The 19,490-nt window shown below is 46.2% G+C and overlaps 1 protein-coding gene across 1 annotated transcript in view; it reads right to left on the bottom strand.

Annotated features, from left to right (window-relative positions):
• Nucleotides 1-18,673, bottom strand: part of E2f7 (E2F transcription factor 7) — a 39,428-nt gene extending 20,755 nt beyond the window's left edge. Inside the window, exons 1-4 of the mRNA XM_021174709.3 lie at nt 18,485-18,673; nt 10,719-10,997; nt 4,569-4,737; nt 319-609 (exon numbers count right to left, since the gene is read on the bottom strand). Coding sequence (XP_021030368.1) covers nt 319-609; nt 4,569-4,737; nt 10,719-10,997; nt 18,485-18,577 — 832 coding nt within the window. The 5' untranslated portion in view covers nt 18,578-18,673. The remainder of the gene's footprint in view (nt 1-318; nt 610-4,568; nt 4,738-10,718; nt 10,998-18,484) is intronic.
• Between the last annotated feature and the right edge of the window lie 817 nt (nt 18,674-19,490).

Genomic DNA, 19,490 nt, shown 5'->3' with positions numbered 1-19,490 from the left:
ATCTGTCTGTCTTAACAGATTGAGCTACAGAGGCTGCTGTCCTTGGTCATTTACTCTAGCAAGTAACTGCATAAAATGCTTTGAGAAGATAATGGCTTTCATGTGACATCCCAAAGGCAAGCAGTATGTGGCTATTGTATATGGCTCACAGTCTAACCAGGAGAGAGGTCACCTGTGAGGCGGAGTAGGCAGCCCAGTCTGGAGCCCTCTGACCTCTGGCAGACAGAATGAGAGAGTGCCTCTCCCCGAGGGCTGTCACACTGACGCCTTGCACCGTCATTCCCTGGACCATTATTCACGAGTTTGTAACAGACTCACAAGAGGGGTAGTCGGCTTCGGAAAAATCAAGTAGGTGTGGATCTCGGGGGTCTGGAGACCCGTCTTTCCTGCGTTCTCCGAACCTATACCCCATCAGGTCCAGCTCCTTCTGCTGGAGGCAGGCCATCTGCTCCTCGTACTTCTGTTCCTCTCCCAGTCTCTGTAGGGTCCTCAGGGTTTTGGGGAGGCTGTGCCGACCGTGCCAACCATACTGATTCTTAGCCACCCGGCTGACCAGATGCAACGACTCCAGCACGTTTACGATGTCATAGATGCGTCTCCTTTCCACGCCTGTTTGCGGAGAAGAAGCCAAAATACATCATGCAAATGAGCGTTTCTGAGTATCAACTCCCGAAGGGGTCTGCGAACAGGTCTGACATCCAAGTTAATGCCCAGCGATTGTGGATAACCCATGAATCCGCCTGAGGAGGATTCAAACAGACCCTGCTGATTCTTCTTGGGACATGACAGCTGGCTGGTGGGGACTGCATTCCTAACTTGCAGACGTGTATTGGCTACTAGTCTCGTCGTTTCGACAAGATACTTGACAAACACTATGTAAGGAAGGGTTTGAGCTGACTCATAGTTTGAGGAGACAGTCCGTCATGGTGAACAGTCATGGTGGTGGGACAGGAAGAAGCGAGTACAGTTACAGTCAGGAAGCAGATGAGACGAGGCTGGTGTTCAGCTTGCCCTGACTTCTCATTTTAATCGCTTGGGGACCCTACCCCATAGGGTCGTGCTACCACATCCTGGGTGGGTCTTCCCTGCTCAGTTCAGTCTTTCTGGGGATACCCTCATAGGCCCACTCACAGTGTGTTCCTGTCATGATCCTAAATCCTGTCACATGGACAGCAACGACTAAGCATCAACTAGACTGTACCAATAATGATCCCCTCACCGGACAGTACGGGCCTTTCTTGGGAGTTCGACTGATGTGACAGTTAATAGACAAACTCTGACCAGTCTGGATGATAAACACTGCCTGCCACTTTGAACTGGAAACCCTAGATTCAAGGGTTTGGGGTCCCTGCTCATGTGCCATGGTCGGCAGTAGTTCTCCTTGTCCTCTCAGTCACCATTTGCCAACATCAGACCAACAGTGAAGCACACAGCTCAGTGTAGGCGGCTGTGTAACTCACCGCCTCTCCCTGAACGCCCCCGAGTAGGATGTTTCTTCTAATTACTGAAAATATGTATGCTAGTTAAGTGTGGAAGGCACTAGAAACAGACTCCCTGGACATGAACCCTTAGTCTGTCCCTTATAAGTGTCCCACCCTAGGAAGTTCTCTAACCTTTCTATAGTACAGTACTTATCCTATAAAATAACTGTTGACATTAATATAAAGGGTTCTCAACAGATGTTAACTTTATCTCAATATTACATGAGTTGGAGCTACCTAAAACCCCCGCTAACACGAAGAGTCACGGTAGAGGCAGACTCTAACCATCTCTGGTTTGTGACTCATCCTGTGGTGTAACAGGCCCTAGGCCTACTGTCCCCTTTGCTCTCATCTGAGTATTCACATGAAAGCCTCCAGGGGCTTTGGAGAAAACCCAATCGTCTGTAAAGATGCTCTGTTTGTCTTCACTCCCAGAAACAGACCCAGTGACGGTAGCTTTGGGCTCCTCAAAGATATAATGGGAGAGAGACACGGAATAACAAAGACACCCCTGGGATGAAGAGGGGCTTTGTCACACACGTGAAGAGGCATTTCACGGTTAATCAGAACATTTCCACTCCCGACCGGCTTGCCCCTCACCCCAGGCTCAGTGCCGGCTGCCCTGCCGGAGGGTTCTGGCAGGAACCTCTTGCGCAGGGCTGTCTGGTTCTCTTCTCCAGCCTGTTTCCGCATAGCAACACATCCTGTGTAGCCCGCACCATCCCACAAACCTTCCCATTAGAAATGTCAAGTGAACGCAACTGAGACACCCTGGGGGCGGCCATATGCCTGGCTGTTGTATCAGTCCATGCTCGATAACTAAGCTGTTTAATCTCCACCTAGTGGCCAGGAGTCTAGTCCCAAGCAGGGAAAAGGAAGGAAGAGTCTGCCAGCTTTGAGAATAAGAATTGTGCAAATGGACACTTGGTAGGTTGTTTTGGTAAAAGCCAGACGTGGTAGCCCCTTGGCAGCTTAATTGCTCTCTGTCCCAATCATGCCTAAGTTTCACAGTTTACAGAGCTGTGTACGTATAAAGTTCTACTCGCAGGTCTCAGGGCCTACAGGCTACTCGGAGGCTTGGGGCAAGGAAGGCTTTATTAAGGCACTCTGCCTCCTTTCTTCCTTTGTTCTGAGGTGGTCCTACTAATTCTACTTATAATCCTAGTTGAACATATAAAGACTTGGCGATTACTACTATTTTTTCTATAGTCTATTATTTCCCTAGGAACCGACCGAGAACACCACTCAGCTCAGTGTAAGCGAAGGCTGTTGCGTTTTCTATTCACTAGAGTTATTTCCAAGTCCTTAAGTGCTCCTTCACCAACCCCAGAGTCAAGTCTATATCGCAGCAGACTCTGGAAACTACAGCTTCAAACTCCGCACATCTCTGGGGAAATGGAGGTCTGGCGAATTAGGAGGGGGCAAGGGGTTCAGACTCAAGGCCAAGAGATGGTCACTGGGGAAAACAGTTCCAAGGGAGACACTACTTTCCCATCTCACAAGATAAGAGACGGTGGCTCGTTTTACTTAGCGTGTCTGTGTCGTCACAGGACATTGGGAATCTGTTGATCTCATCTCTGTAGTTTGGTTCCAGGCAGCTATAACGTGATGAAATCTCTTTTATCCTCCCTGGGACTGTAATTTCCCCTTATATGCCTCATCTTTGTGTTCTGCAACACTAGTACCAGTGCGAAACCTCCAGGGGAAACTGAGTGTATATGGCAGGCAGGCGGGGCCAGGGGAGACTTTATGAACCCCGATGGGAATACTATATGATCTGGTAGTTAACCCTCATTTTCTGCAAGACTGTTTTCCAAGACTCCTGCCGGGACTGAGCTAAGCTTGTTAATCTTCTCTGCCCAGCTCTGTGACCTCTCTCCAAGTTTATGTTACAGACGAGAAAAGGTTAGTAACTTTTTTAAGTTAGGACAAAGTGGGAAAGGTCAGAGCCAGGTCCTACCTGCCTACCTAGCCCCCAGTCTTCCCCTCAGAATCAAGTCTCTCCACTGACTAGGTTTCTAACAGTCAGAATCTTTTCAGCTATTAACTCAAGTGACTCCCACTGACAGCCTGCTAACTGTGCCATGCTTCTCTGGGCTATGGAACAAAGGGAGCTATGAAACACCAACTATTGGCCATTCATTTAGCTTCCTCTCCTCAAATACTCCCCCGTAGGTAAAACTTCCTTGTTTTTAAGGGGATACTCCTTAAACCTCCAGATTATCAGGGATTCTATGTAATGACTGTCAATAAGTCGATCATCCTGAAACCAAATGCAGTCCTTGTCCACTAGGGGTCTCTCTTTCAAAGTAGCTGTGTACGTGTTTACAGCTGTGCAAGGCAGCACACTTGACACGTGTGCCCGCCACAAGCGCACATGTGCATTCTTCTTTGTTAGGAAGCTCGGCTCTATGAGTTACACTGGCCTGTGCGTCCTCTGTCCTGACAGGCTTGCTGTGGCGCTCCCGGCGGAGGCAGTCCAACGCCGTGTTTTATACAGGAAGTAATACTAGCTCCAAACTCTTTGAAGCATTGTTAAAGAGCAAGATATCTACAATTTTCTTCATGAGATGGGGTCTCCCTGAGTACCCTAGACCATGGCTCCAAATTTATAGTCCTACCTCTGTCCCAAAAGTACTGGGACTGCAGGTATGTACCGTCACACCCAGCTTCTATTTTTTTAGATCCTGAAATAAGAACTTAAGATGAGACTAATCTACAATGGAAATATAAGAATATTATCTTTTATCATTAAACACATTTCTCCCCCTGTAGGATTTAGCGGCTAAACCCACTTTGTACACGCTAAGCAAATTCTCTACCACTAAGCCACAGTTTCGATCCCCACATTTTTAAGGTGAAAGACCCAGAATTTCTGCTTGGCGCTTTAGGCCTAGGCTTCCTTGAATTCCGATGAAGGGAGATTTGGTGATGGTGGAGGCAGCTCTGCCCTTAACCCCGTCCTTATCCTCTTACAGGCCCTCCATTAGTAAATGAGAGTGCTTGGTGCCTCTGGCCCACCTGAGGTAACCAGCTTCCCGCTGTCAGAGCCCGCAGGTCTCCAGGCAACAACGGGGTGATACATACCGAGACTGACGGCGACCTCATCTAGGGAGATGGTGGTTTTCTCCGTTGACAAGGGGTAGCTTGGATAGCGAGCTAGAAACTTCTGGCACAGCAGCCCCAAGCTCTTCTGTTTCCTGCTTGGCCTTTGCTTTTCATACTCATCCACAGTGCCGTCTCCGGCCACGTCAAGCTGCAGGGGGCAGGGAGAAGTCATGGTCACCACCGGAACTGCTGATGCTGGAAAGCCGTTGGCAAAGTGACCCCAGTCCGAAATGACTTCTAGTCTAATTCTCTTAATGTCCTTCCTGTTATCTTCTCTGGACTAAGCTGTTTCTCATTTAAATACAAGAGGCTGGGATTCAGGGTTATAGGTTTAAAACAGGAATGATATCCTGGGCGGGGCGCTCCAACCTTGTCTCTCTTATGCGGGTAGCCCTGGCAGCAGAGACAGCAGGCACAGACGCCTGCTGGAGAGGTAGCATCTCGGCCTTCATCTTGGACCCTGTGTGTCAGAATCTGCTTTTCAGGACTCTGGGTGACTGTTACTGACAAAGCATGAGATACAGTGACCTGGAAAACTGTCATATAGTCGGGCATGGTGGCACACACCTTTGATCCCAGCACCCGGGAGGCAGAGGCAGGTGGATTTCTGAGTTCGAGGCCAGCCTGGTCTACAAAAAGTGAGTTCCAGGACAGCCAAGGCTATACAGAGAAACCCTGTCTCAAAAAAACCAAAAAAACCAAAAAAAAAAAAAAAAACCAAACCAAAACAAACAAACAAACCCAAAAAACTGTTATATAGGTTCAAGATAGACCAAATCTTCATGAAACTCCACCAGGGCCAGTGAGTCAGATCCTTCCGACTGATGCAGGAAAAAGCGCTTGATAAGTTTCGTTGTTTCAGATTCATGAAAATACAAAAGCGAATTATCTGGCTAGCTGAGAAACCTCGGAAGTGTTCCCTTAAAGCCGAGAAAGCAACAAGGATACTGTGATGAGGCTCAGCACAGGGAATGGCACAATTAGGAGGTGTGGCCCTGTTGGAATAGGTGTGGCCTTGTTGGAGTAGGTCTGTCACTGTGGGCATGGGCTTTAAGACCCTCATCCTAGCTGCCTGGAAGTCAGTATTCTGCTAACAGCCTTCAGATGAAGATGTAGAACTCTCAGCTCCTCCTGCACCATGTCTGCCTGGATGCTGCCATGCTCCTGCCTTGATGATGATGGACTGAACCTCTGAACCTGTAAGCCACCCCCAATTATATGTTGTTCTTATAAGAGTTGCCTTGGTCATGGTGTCTGTTCACAGCAGTAAAACCCTAAGACAGATACCCAAAGTCACTGGGCCTTTTCTGGGTTATGTGGGAAATCCTAGTAAGTATGTTAGGACAGTAAGCAGAAACTGAGGCAAAGGAATGGAAAACACAAACAAACCCTCTTCATCCTGAAAAGAATTATGATCGTTCTCTCAAAAAAAAAAAATCTGAAAAATTAGAGGAATTAGCGAGATAGTTTGAGTACGAGAAGACATGTTTTAAACCCAAACTGCACACCTTTAATCCTAGCACTTGAGAGGCAGAGAGGCAGGTGGATCTCTGTGAGTTTGAGGCCAGCCTGGTCTACAGAGAAAGAATTCCAGAACAGCCAAGGCTACACAGAGAAACCATGTTTTGAAAAACCAAAAAATCCCAACCCAACCCAAACAAAACACATACAAAAAACCCAAATAAACAAAACCAACCAACCAACCGACCAAAAACCCAAGCTGCATTCCTGAACAGCAAGGGAAAATAAGTTCAAAAGATACTATTTATAATCATGAGAATTATGATTTATTACTATTTATCATCAATGAGAATGATAAGGGTTTTAGGAGTAAATCTAATTAAATTTTCAAGATCTTAGAGCAGCAGTTTTTAACCTCTGCTTTGCCACACCCTTGGCAAACTTCTGTCTCTAAAAATACTTACATTACTGTTCATAACAGGACAGGAGGAAAATTACGGTTATAAAGTACCAACAGAATAATTTTATGTTTGGGGGTCACCAAAGCAGAAGAAAATATATTTAAAAATAAATTAGGATGGAAAAAAAAATCTTAAAGAAAGAGGAAAGGCCCTAACACAAAACCATGTTAAACTTAAGAGCTTTGTGAGCTGAGAACCAACAGAAACAAAACAAAACAAACCCAACGGAACCAAGATATATGTGTCATATAACACAAGTAACAAATGATAATTTAGTGTCTAGAATATAAATCATCTCCTAGAAATCACTATGAGAAAGAATAGCAATCCAATACAAATGGGCACACACAAACAGGCATCACACAGAAGAGGAAAAAATCCACGGTGGCCGGCAATCATGTGGACTGTCTAATCTTATGAGAGAGAGTCAAGAAAAAAACCAGTGGATGTCACATGAAGACACCAGTACCCTGACAGACTAATGAGTGACAGCGGCAGAGGAGACATGGGCCAATCAATGTTTCACAAGCCTAGTGGAGACAGGCAGGTGCCTGGGGAGCAAAGTGGCACCCAACGCCCCGTGAATGAATGCATGGCCAATGATGGCCCATCCACTAACGGGAAATACAGTAATTCTCACACTCTGTGCTCACAGGATCACTGTTTGTTCCTAAAAACTACTGAGGACTTCACAGAGTTTGTGTGTGTGTGTGTGTGTAGCCCAGGCTTTCCTGAAACTCACTCTGTAGACCAGGCTGGCCTTGAAAACTCACAAAGATCTGCCTGCCTCCCGAGTGCTGGGATTGAAGGTGGTGGCCAGACTGAGTTTTATCAGTTGATGAGATACCTATGCTGCTGAGAAAAGGCCAGGTTTCTATGTCTGTTTCCCATGTCTTCAGTGTTGGCTTCACAGAAAATGATCTAATGCTTATTTTTGTACTTAATGTATCTTGTAATCACTCGAATCTCTTGAAATCACTCACAAGTGAATGGGATGTAATTGGCAAACATCTTAGTATTGCTGAGGAAGGAATTTGGAAGCCGGAGAGATAACTCAGTGGTTAAGAGCACTTGCAGTGGACCTGGGTTCGATTCCCAGTACCCACGTGGAGCAGGCCATACCTGCCTGCAGCTCCAGTTCCAGTGAATCTGATGCCCTCTTTTGGCCCCTGTGGGTACAGCATGAATGCAATCCACATACAGACAAGCAGACAGACAGACATACAGAAGCCCTCTGAAAGATCCTTTAGGTACGAAGACGTTCCCAAATACAATTTTGAGAGAACCTCTGCTCTAGGAGATGTGAGTTAGACACACTAAGAGGTATGAACAAACCATAAATTTGTATCAGCCCCAAACTGCAAAACACCTTAATGACTGCAGACAGGAGAGACAGGTAGCTACATTGCTCACACAGTGGATCACTGCATAGCAATGAAAGGAGATCTATAACTGTGACAAAAACATAAATGGTTCTGGAGAATGTGCTGACTGAAGGTGCAAACCCTGCAGGGATGGTGGCACGCGCCTTTAATCCCAGCACTTGGGTGCACACTCAGGTAGATCTCTGTGAGTTCGAGGCCAGCCTGTTCTACACAGTGAGTTTCAGGATAGCCAGAGTGACATGCTAAGACACTGTCCTGAAAAAAACAAAACAAAACAAAACAACCCAAAAAACATGAAAAGAAAACGAAAACCCAAGATGACCACACATTTTAATAGTTTCAATTTTACAAAGCTTTAAACCCCAATAGAATAGCTCAATCAAGTCTCATTCGTTTATAGCAGATTGGCTTGACACTTAGCCACAATCCCTTGTGATTTGAGCCCAGTCTCTGAAGCTGGGCTTCCTGTGATTGTCAAAACATACAAAATCCAGAGAGGAGGCTGAGGAACAGACAACACAGCAAGAGGAATTATGAACCACTTCTGGCATTAAGCATAAAGCAATTGTTCTCAGGTCTGCATGATTTGTATCGAGCTACCCAGAAGAATCCACTGTAGTAGATTAAATGAGTAATTCACTCATTTTGATCTATTAGCTTCAAGTTGTAATTTGAGACACCTTCTCTTTTTCTTTCCCAATTTCTGTGTTTCAGGCAAATTTTACAGCTTAAAAAAAAATCCAGCAAAAAGAGAAAAAAAAATAGCTGAAAAGACTGATTTATTTGCAAGTCATTTTTCTGAAGAGGGAGGTCTCAGAAAAGTTTGGTGGGAGTGAAAAGGACTGATTGTTAAGTCTTTTAAAACAGTATGAATATGCTGTTTCTTGAGTGGCCCTGCTTCTTCATGGGGAATGTGATTTAAAGATGGCTGGCCATGTGGCTTTGTGGCAAGAGGGCTTGCCTACTAAGTATAAAGCCCTATGGGTTTTTTGTTTTGGTTTGGTTTTTGGTTTTTTCAAGACAGGGTTTCTCTGTATAGCCCTGGCTGTCTTGGAACTCACTCTGTAGACCAGGCTGGCCTCGAACTCAGAAATCCGCCTGCCTCTGTTTCCTAAATGCTGAGATTAAAGGCGTGCACCACCACGCCCTTCTAAATCATTAGGCTGTAGAGGTTTGAATGAGAACTGCCCCTAGGCTCATCTATTTGAAGGCTTAGTCATCAAGGAGCAAGGCACTGTTTGAAAAGGATTAGGAGGCGTGGCCTTGTTGGAGGAGGTGTGTCTCTGGGGGTGGGCCCACACCAGCTCTGGTGCCTCCCTCTTGTCTATAAAATCACGATGTCCCTCTCAAGTTACTTCTCCAGTGCCGTGTGTGCCTCCATGCTCCTCATGATGATGATGGACTAAGCCTCCGAGACTGTAAGCAGGTCCCAATTAAGTGTTCTTTTATAAGAGAAAAATATAAATTAAAGAGTGAGACCTCACCACCTCCACAGTCCTTCCCTGCACATTACAATAGCGCAGAGGGTCACGTTAGCCAAAATAGGACAGTTATGGCGTTTATCCACAGCAATAGAACAGTGACTAAGACAGCAGAGTGCACTTGTGCTTGTGTTTGTGCACACCCCTCCCGCCCTTTCCACATACCCACACTCAACCAACCAACCAACAACATAGCAGTGCTTTAGAAAAAAATCCAAGTGGAGGGACAGGGTTACTAACCCAGTCAAAAATTCCTGACCCAGTAATGTTCCTGTCTAAAAGAACTGCCGGGACAAAAATGGAGAGGAGACGAAGGGAAAGGAGGTCCAGTGACGGGCCCAACTTGGGATCTATCTCATGTGGCAGGGGGACCCTAAGGCCTGACACTATTACTGATGCTATGATGTGCTTACAGACAGGAACCTGGCATGGCTGTGCTCTGAGAGGCCCTACCAGCAGCTGACTGAAACAGACTCAGACACTTACACCCAACCATTGGACTGAAGTCGGGGACCCCTGTGGTTGAATTGGGGGAAGGATTGAAGAAGCTGAAGGGGAGGGTGACCCCACAGGAAGACCAACAGTCTCAACTAAGCTGGCCCTTTGGGACCTCCTAGAGACTGAGCCACCAGCCAGGAGCACACACAGCCTGGTCTGAGGCCGCTGACACATATACAGCAGAGGTCTGCCTGGTCAGGCCTCACTGGGAGAAGATGCGTTTAATCCTCAAATTTCTTGAGGCCCCAGGGAAGGGGGAGGTCTGGTGGTGGTGGTAGCATCCTCTCAGAAGCAAGGGGGAGGAGGAATGGGACGAGTGACTGTGGGAAGGAGGGGGTGGGGTAAGGACTGGAATGTAAATAAACAATCCAAATTAAAAAAAAAAAAAAAAAAAAAAAAAAACAGGGGCTAGTGAGATGGCTCAGCAGTTAAGAGCACTGACTGCTCTTGTGAAGGTCCTGAGTTCAATTCCCAGCAAACACATGGCGGCTCACAACCATCTCTAATGAGATCTGACAACCTTTTCTGGTGTGTCTGAAGACAGCTACAGTGTACTTACATATAGTAAATAAATAGACAGAGAAATATATATATATATATATATAAAAAACATCCAAATTTCTCTACTGGATCAAATTACTATTAGTTGTTTTTAAGATTTAGTCTGGTTAAGGGAAGAAAGCAATTAATAATGAAAAATAAGAATCTGAGCGAAAATACAGCTGTTAACAAACGATGCCATGCTTAACGAACGCTGTTTGACCGGACAGGTATTGTGCGACTTTTAAATAATCATGTTAAACCCGGGGAAGTTTTACAAAGCCCTCGAGCGCAGCTCGTTACCTGCAGGGAGTTCACGAACGCATCCTCCTTATTCTCAATGGGTCTGAACAGCTCCTTTTTCTTCTCCCGGTCTCTTATGTCTGGGCTGGCGGCGCTGATGAGCATCTTCAGGTTGGCTGTGGGTGTCCAGGGCTCTACCTGCGGCTGCCTGTCGACCGGCTTTACTGGAGTAATGGGGTTTCTGTCTGGGGTGAAGATCCTTTGCTTTGACAGGTCGATCGGTTCGTTCTTCATCGGTGTCTTTGGGGTCATCCTTGATCGGTCGACAAATATATTTTCCTATTTAAAGCAAAGAGAACCTTTTAGCAAGGGTCAAGAAAAGGCAGTTGTCTGCTTAAGGGTACAGAGTGTGTTCCACTTAGACTTAGAAATCCAGATTAGACCACACATTCAAGGTCAGAAAGAACCAATACTGGATAAGTGTATAGAGAGCCCCACAGGCATTGAACAGTGGCTCCAAGGAAACCCATTACATCTGCTACCTTTTTTTGCACATATTTTTCATGAAGTGTTGGTAAGGGAAGTCACAAATGTATCCGTCACCAACAGATGCCTGCAATAGCTGAAATGAAGAAGGCCAACTGAGTCTTTTTCTGCTTCACAGGGCCGTATTTTTCAAAACCCTACTTACAGGTTTGCATTCGCTATTGAAGAACGGTTACGCCTTGGTAGTTCTATGTTCAAAAGCAACCTATAACAGCACTCGTTAAAGTCCTTTGGTAGTTCTTGGTGGTTCTATGTTCAAAATCAACTTACAACAGGACTAGTTAAAGGGAGAACAGCCAACAAAATACCATTGTAAGCTACCCTGAGAGCTGCCTGATGTTTTCTGAGCAGTGTTCCTTCGACCATTCACAGCGAAGGACTGGTGTTTTGTTTGCTTATATTGCTTTGCATTTCCTGAGTCCCGTGTCTTGCCAAGTGACCCTTATCTTACAGGACTAGTGTGGAGTTTCTACCACGCATGATTTACCCTTTGAGTCTGTCACTTAAATCAACCGACAGCCTCTACAACAAGTGAGACCTCCGGTAGTAGGTCATAAGCATAGATGCTCCAGACGTGGTACCGAATCGCTAGCAAGGTTTTGAAGTGCTCCGTGCCAAAGTGTTGCTTTCCAATTTCTGCAATCTTGAAACAGTTTGTGTAGCACCACCTGCCTTAGACAATTATAAGAAAGGGTTCAAAAGGAGCCCATGATACAACAAGACAAAAACCCCACAAGAGCACGAAGAGGCAGCATTTGGATCCACCAAGTAGCAGAAGCCAATGTCTATCCACTGATTTTCACCGTTCGAAAGCAGGAAGTCTTCCCTTCCTCTAGTGGAATTCTCTTCCTGTCAACAGTGACTCACATAATGAAAACGGAGGAAGGTTCAAATCTCTCACTTTTCCTGTACTGTATCAACTACCCACCCTACAGCTACTGTATGCTCCGGTTCTGGCTCATCAGTGCTTAAAACAGTCCTGTTCTGGACAGAGGTAGAAGACCGGGAGAAACTGGTTTCTGGGTCCAAAGGCTCTGGTTGTATAAGTGACAGTGGCCCCCATGGACTCAGAGGGTGTGGCCTTGTTGGAAGACATCATGTGTCAGTGGGGGTGGGCTTTAAGGTGTCAGAAGCTGAAGCCAGGCCCAGTAACTCTTCCTGCTGTCTGAAAGCTGGATGTAGAACTCTCAGCTCCCTTTCCAGCACTGTGTCTACCTGCACTCCACCATGCTTCCTGCCATGATAATAATGGACTGAACATCTGAAGTGTAAGCCAGCTCTAATGAAATGCTTTCCTTTGTAAGAGTTACCATGGTCATGGTGTCTCTTTACAGCTATAAAAACCCTAACTAAGATAAAGGCCAACCACTCTTATTCATTGGGTCAGCAGAAGCTGCTAGTTAGCTATGGTGACACTCTTTTGTACTATAATGTGCCAGGAAGGAGTGGTGGAGGTGACGAGGTCTCACGCTTTAGCAGCAGAAGGCAGCCATGGATCCTAGAGGGTTGCTCATTTCTGCTAACAAGTCCCTGCTGGCGAGCCATTCTGACCGTGCCTACAAGGGAGTTCTCAAGGGACATGATGACGTGCTTAACACACGTCACGTCCTGTTTCCTGGACTTGTATCAATTCCTAATCTAACTCTCTGACATAGGTACTGTGATGGTTTGTATATGCTTTGGCTAGGGAGTGGCACTATTAGACTGTGTGGCCTTGCTAGAGGAGGTGTGTCACCCACTGTGAGTGGAGGGTTTAATACCCTACTCCTAGCAGCCTGGAAGTTAGTCTTTTCTAAAAGACCTGCAGATGAAGATGTAGACCTCTCAGCTCCTCCTGCACCATGCCTGACTGGATGCTGCCATGCTCCTGCCTTGATGATAATGGACCGAACCTCTGAACCTCTAAGTCAACCCCAATGAAATGTCCTTATGAGAGTTTGCCTCGGTCATGGTGTCTGTTCCCGGCAGTAAAATCCTAACTAAGATAGGTACGACTGTTTACTCCAGTTTATGGATGAAGTTATAGAACCTCAGGTATAGAGGTTAAATAAGTTGCTCGGAGTTGCATACAACAGCCAGTGTGAAAATCTAAGCGCGTGAAAGGCAGCCAAGAGCAGTTTCTTAAAAAACAAAACAAAACAAAAAACAACGGTGCATCTACGTAGGAGCTCATTCTGGGTGCAAATTAGAAGCAAACTATCTTTTTCTAAGTTCCAGAAAAGGTGCCCAGTAGCGCCTGGAGACGCAGCGTGGGGGAGTGGTTATGCACGCAGGATCTCAGGCCAGTAGGCAAGTGCCTCCGGCTTCGACCAACAGGATTTCAGTGCAATGTATTCAGCTGAAAAGAACATCGTTCATAAAAAATACCAACCTCGAGGGTTCAGGCTAGCTCAGTAGTGCACAGCAAACTCGCAAGAAAGCTTAGCTATCACCTTTCCTCCTTTCCCATTCTCTCCCATTTGTCCCTGTGCTCAGCCCCAATAGAATACAGCACACTGCATTTCTCACTAGCTTCCTGGGTGATTTTCTTGACTCAGCAATAAGACCATGCACCCGTGGAAGCCGGTTCCACGGGTTGTATTCCTACGATGGCTTGCCTGTTCCAGGTGTCGAATGAACTCTAGGTCTTGCCAAAAGGTACCCTCAAGGCACAAGGTGTGTCCCGGGCTTAGGAGTAGACAGATTTACCCTCCCTGCCTCCCTTCTGTTTCCGGGGGTGCATGTCCACACAGGAATGAGTTCTTAAGTTTCTCTGCAGTGACAGAACAATTCAGAAGGAACAATTTCTTCATAGGCAGATGCGTTTTTCCTATAGTTTACGTGAGAAACAGCATGGCTGGTTTAGGACTCTGTCATACCCGTGCTGGCTGGTCTTATGTCAACGTGACACAAACTATAGAGTTATCTGAAAGGAGGGAACCTTGAAGAAATGACTCTGAAAGATACAGGTCTAAGGAATTTTCTTAACTAGTGATTGATGGGGAAGGGCCCAGCCTATTGTGGGTGGTGCTACCCCTTGGCTGGCAGTCTTGCTTTCTTATAGAAAGCCATGGGTTGCAGGCCGGTAAGCAGCACCCCTCTATGACTTCTGCATCAGCTCCTGTCTCCAGGTTCCTGCCCTGTTTGATTTCCGGTCCTGACTTCCTTCAATGATAAACAGCGATATGGAAGTGTAAGCCATAAACTCTTTCTTCCCCAACTTGGTTTTTGGTCATGGTTTTGCTGCAGCAATAAAAACCTCAACTAAGACAACACCTCTACATTAAAAACATTTATTAAAAACATTTATTAAAAATGGCACAAAGAACTGTGTGGTGAGGTCTTAGGTGGGCAAGAAAGTGAGCTATGATCTATTTACACTGTGTGCCCCGTTTGTACTGCCTTCCGGACATTGTGTGGGGCAGAGCAAAATGGGATTAGAATAGTTCAGACCTCAGTTCAATGGTTACTCATTCTACTTGGTTCCATGTTTCTCTCTGTCTCTGTCTCTCTCTGTGTGAACATGGGGTTTAGACTAATTACCAAGGCTTTCTAGTAAGGCTGCCTACTCCAGTGGTAGACTATGTTTGCCACCAGGTCTCTTCAGGAACGAGAATGACTGAATCATTTTCCCAGCGTGTGCCAACAACACACGCCCTTGGCTGGATTGCCTTGGCCTCTTTAGAGGGCCCAGGAACCCAGGACCACACCCATTCCTGGGAGGCTAACACTGAACTCAATGACTGGTGAAAATCCTCCCAGCAAGCAAAGATGTGGTCTAACTGGCTCAGGACCACTCAGAGGGGTCACCTTGAACTCCCTACAGTGGAATCTCAGAATTCTACGACTCACCTGCAGCTCAGTGCTGCTCCTTTCCACTCTCTTCCTTCCTGAGCTGCCATGCTGGGCACTCACAAGTCTCCTGCACACGGAACTCAAGTGGGATCTGCTTGCTAGGCAACCACATCACTTCAGTCAGAGAGCCCAGAGAAAGGCAAGCCATGAAATGGTCTCATTGCTCTCAGAGATGAAGGAAGCAACGGACCTGGGTCTATCCGCCACAAAGCCATGTGATCATCAGACGATAAAGGGAAATGCTGCCATCTATGAAATGCTATGCAAGGGCACATCATGCAAGGGCACATGGTTACACTGTATACTGCCACAGAGAAGGCTTGGAAGCTAACAGACCTTGGTTTCCAACTTGTGTGTGTCTCTATATAGCTTTGACTATGCGATCAAGAAACACGTAGCCACCTGCTTTGCCAAGATAATTGTTTGATAATTGCTGATTAACCCTCCAGTTCCCTCTTCACATGCAGTTCCCGACATGTCCCATTCATTGGTTTTCTGCCCTCCATCACACCCAAGCTCTTCCTCCGAACATGGCTTTCCCTCTAAGGTCGAACCCAGGGCCTTGGCTGATGAAACCCCCACCTGTTGTTTAAGGCTCACTGCAGAGACTCCATGTCAGGAGGTGTCTGGCCAACAACTCTCCTTCCTCCCAGAATGCATTTCCTCGAAAGAGCGATCCACACTCGAGACCTTCCTATGGTCACCTTCCAAGAGGTTCAGCAGCCATTAAGTCATTTTCTAATCCTTGGTGTTCACGTGGGTCACCTCTTGGCTGCCAAATCAGACTGATGTGAAAACCATCTTGCTGATAACCACTGGAGTGGTTAAGGTTGGTAGTGATTCTTGGCTCTACAAAATCTAGACTGCTGCTTCCCAGACACCACTCGCTCTTTTTTTTAGCTCTATTTCTGACTGTCCCTTCTCAATCCTTCATTGGGCTCCCTTCCCTACACTTACAAGAGTCTATATCTACACTTTCAGCTCCCTTCTTACTCTCTGTGGACTAGTTCACCCAAACTCATAAAATGAGGCTGTAAGGTCAACTGACATGCTCCAATTCCAAGTCTGGGTCCAAGGCTGTAACTTTTCAAGAATTCTAAAATCAGGCTATCAGCGGTCTCTTGCACAGTCATCTGTCTGGAGAGCACACAGATACATGTTCCAAGCTAAATCCGCCTTCTGTCTTAGCTCCTCCTTAAAGACACTAATGGCCTTTAAAGAAACACACTTGGAAGCCAGGCATGGTTTTATGAGCCTGTTATTCCAGTCTCACAATTCTCCTGCCTCAGCCTCCACAGTGGTGAATCACAAGTCCTCTTAACAGCTCCATCCTAAGACTCGCTTCTCTGTCCTAAACTGTCCCCTTCCTACTTTTAACATCAGTGAGGACACTGGTCAGGACATACTCCAGAACTAAGGACAGTAAAACTGGGTGACAATGTTAAAAAGTTCTTTTTTTGAAACAAGTTTCTCCATGAGTGATCAGGAGGTGTGTGGATCGTACAGTACATGCAGATCTGGACCAATGTATACATCAAGAAAGAGGTCCTCTAAAGGACACGTGACCCAGTGATCCCTTTCAGGTATCCCCCCGGAGGGGTCTCAGGAAGGAATAGCTTTGCCTCATTGGCTTCTGGCCACTCTGCATTTCTCAAAGGCTCAACTCTCACTTCTTTCATCTGAAGCGTTCTTCTCACTAACTTTTAGGTAGGTTGAATTTCCTTACCCAATGAGGCTTAACACAAATCTTACCTCCCCTTGAAGCATTCCAATGCAATGCTTGTATTTCTTCCTCCTCTATGCTGTGAATATAATGTAGTTGGCTACTTTTGCATCTGGGTCCCTGAAAGCCTCTAAGGTGACTAAAGGACAAGTTATGACTGCACAGTCATTTTAATTCAGTACAATGTGAAAACTGTATAAAGCTAGGCACTTTTACAAAAACCCAGTGGGTGAGATTCTAGGCATTGGCTCTGATTTATAAAGGTAACCAACGAACTAAGACAGGTCAGGTGATATTTAACCTCCGTATCTCCGGCTTTTGGGACACAAATATTTGCCAAAAGACCTTAAAAATGTATTTATTTGGGGTCATGTAGCTGGTAAGTGGCAGAGCAGGATATCAAACCCAGGTTTCTGTGACTGCAAACTCCATGTCCCCACCACCCTTAGGAATCCGATTTATCCTTTAGCAGTGGGGAGAGGTCAAAGAGACCCCAATATCCACAAAAACCACTGTGTTCTTATCTCTTGCCTCCCTTCTTCGCTAAACCCCAACCAATTCATTCTAGTTGAGATGGTTTGACCACTTTCCCAATCTCTTGGGTCATTTGAATTTCTCTGCACTTCCCCATGAGAAAACTCACCACTTACTGAGGCAAATTAGGGGAGGGGACCATCAAACCTCGGGGACAGTACTTGGTCAGTCACTGACCAGAACAAAAGTGGAGCACTGAGAGAGCAGACCGCTTTCTAGGCAGAACTATTCAAATTACAAAGGGAAACAGGAAAGTTTTATTTTGGAACTGCCAAAACCAAAACTTTTATATATATACATATATATATATATATATATATATATATACACATATATATATATAGTTGTAGTCTTAAGTAAGTTTAAAAATACTCTCTTTAAAACAAAAATGTCTTGGTATACATGCCCCCCCTCTAACAAACATAATAGCTGCCAAATATTGTATAAAGTCTTGTATAAAGGCAAGTCTTTTGTCACCAGGCAGGTTCACTGTTGACGCTAACCTAAAACTAACACTTGGACTCCAGAGAGGTTCAATGCCCAATGAAGTTTCCACTAGAGATTTCTATTCCAGGTTTCTGAAACTGGTTTGTTACATCTGTTTGCTTTTGCTTAAACAAGGCTCAGATTTCACAGCTCTGTCCTCTCAACAGGACATCTGTTCTGCATACCTGTGCTGATGCAGGCCAGGGTGGTTTAGACCTTGCTGAGTGTGTGGCTCAGTATATCTGAAGGAGAAGGGCTGTAAACTATTCAGAGGAGCTGGTGAGGGTCAGTCACGTTGACCCCTGTATCGGAGGCAAGACTGTGACCCTTGGGAGACATCTCTGTACTTGGTTCATTAGGAGGGAGAGGGTGTTTCTCAGCATTTGAACATTAAATCCAGTATTTATAACAACAAAATCCTGTTCCAGGGAATTAACGCTTTCTAATTGCTGCCAACATTGATTTAACTGCCCTTGAGATCTCTAGGCATCACAAACTTCTGATCACTGCATCCAGAGTGTACCTTTGGCTTTAGAAGCTGGTTCCAACACTAATGACTTAAGAGGAGCCGAAACAAAGGTCGCAATGGCCCCATTCTCTAAAAAACTCCTCTATAACGGCCATCACAATGATGCTGTATACAAGACGAAAGCTAGGCATCACCATCCAAAATATGCTGGAGACTATATTTATTTGTGCTTACCTTTTGTGCGTTCTCTGCATCTTCAATGGCAAAATCTAGTCTGGTCTGCCTGGGGCTGATCAAGTCTTTTAGTGTTAAACAATTTACCTCCATCTGGAACACACAACTATATCAGAAAATGATTTTACATTTATTTCCCCCTACAACAACAACAACAACGACAAAATGCCACTTGTGAACATCAACTTTCCCTTCCTACAGCATTCCTGGAATTTTCCAAGAATGAAGACACCCTCCATTCCTCATTAAAACTCACACGGACAAACACTTAAAATATACTTAGAAATCACTGGAAATCTGGGAAGACGAAAACTGCAATCCTTTATGAAAAGCAACAGGCAAAATAGTTACCAAGGAAGGAAGATGTTAGGCAAATGCCAAGAAAGTTACAGGGTCTCCCAGGTCAGTTAATTTTGGCGCAAAGAACGGGGAGGAATTCAACTTTGAGTGGGTTTGATCTAGGGGGTAGACTGAAACCTGATCTAGAGACCAACCCATGCGGGAAGCGCTCAGCCCCTCCCTAGGCATCTAAGCACACCCCAAGTGAAACTCTTCCCAGGGGACCCCTAAATCGTGGGGGTAGGTGGTATTGGGGATCAGCCTCCTTCACCCAGCGCTGCAGCCAGCACAACCCCAGGGGCACTCGGACCCGGGGCTTGTGGGACGGCATCCAGGGCGGCGGGTAACCCGTCTCCGCATTCCCGCCTCCCCATCCGAGGGGGCCGCACGCTTCCTTACTGTCGCTGCGGGATGGAGGCTCTCTCCGGGGACGCCCGCAGCCGCACGCGTGAGCGGGCAGAGCGTGTAGATCTCAGCGGCCGGCTGGCGACATGGGCCGGGCAGGGCAAGGCTCGCAGATCCTCCGCTCCACCCGCGGTGTCCGCGTAGCGACAGCGTCTCCTACCCGCCTAAGCCAAGCTCCAGCCCGGGATCGCGGTCCCCGCTAAAACACCTCCTCTGGCGCCTTGAGACTGAATTTGAGCATTCACCAATGCGCGGCGGCCGG

This window comes from Mus caroli, unplaced genomic scaffold (genome assembly GCF_978045245.1).
Source record: "Mus caroli unplaced genomic scaffold, Mus_caroli_1 scaffold_9, whole genome shotgun sequence".
Classification (NCBI taxonomy): Eukaryota; Metazoa; Chordata; class Mammalia; order Rodentia; family Muridae; genus Mus; species Mus caroli.
The sequence above is the reverse complement of the archived record's forward strand: the minus strand, read 5'-3'. Positions and strand labels throughout refer to the sequence as shown.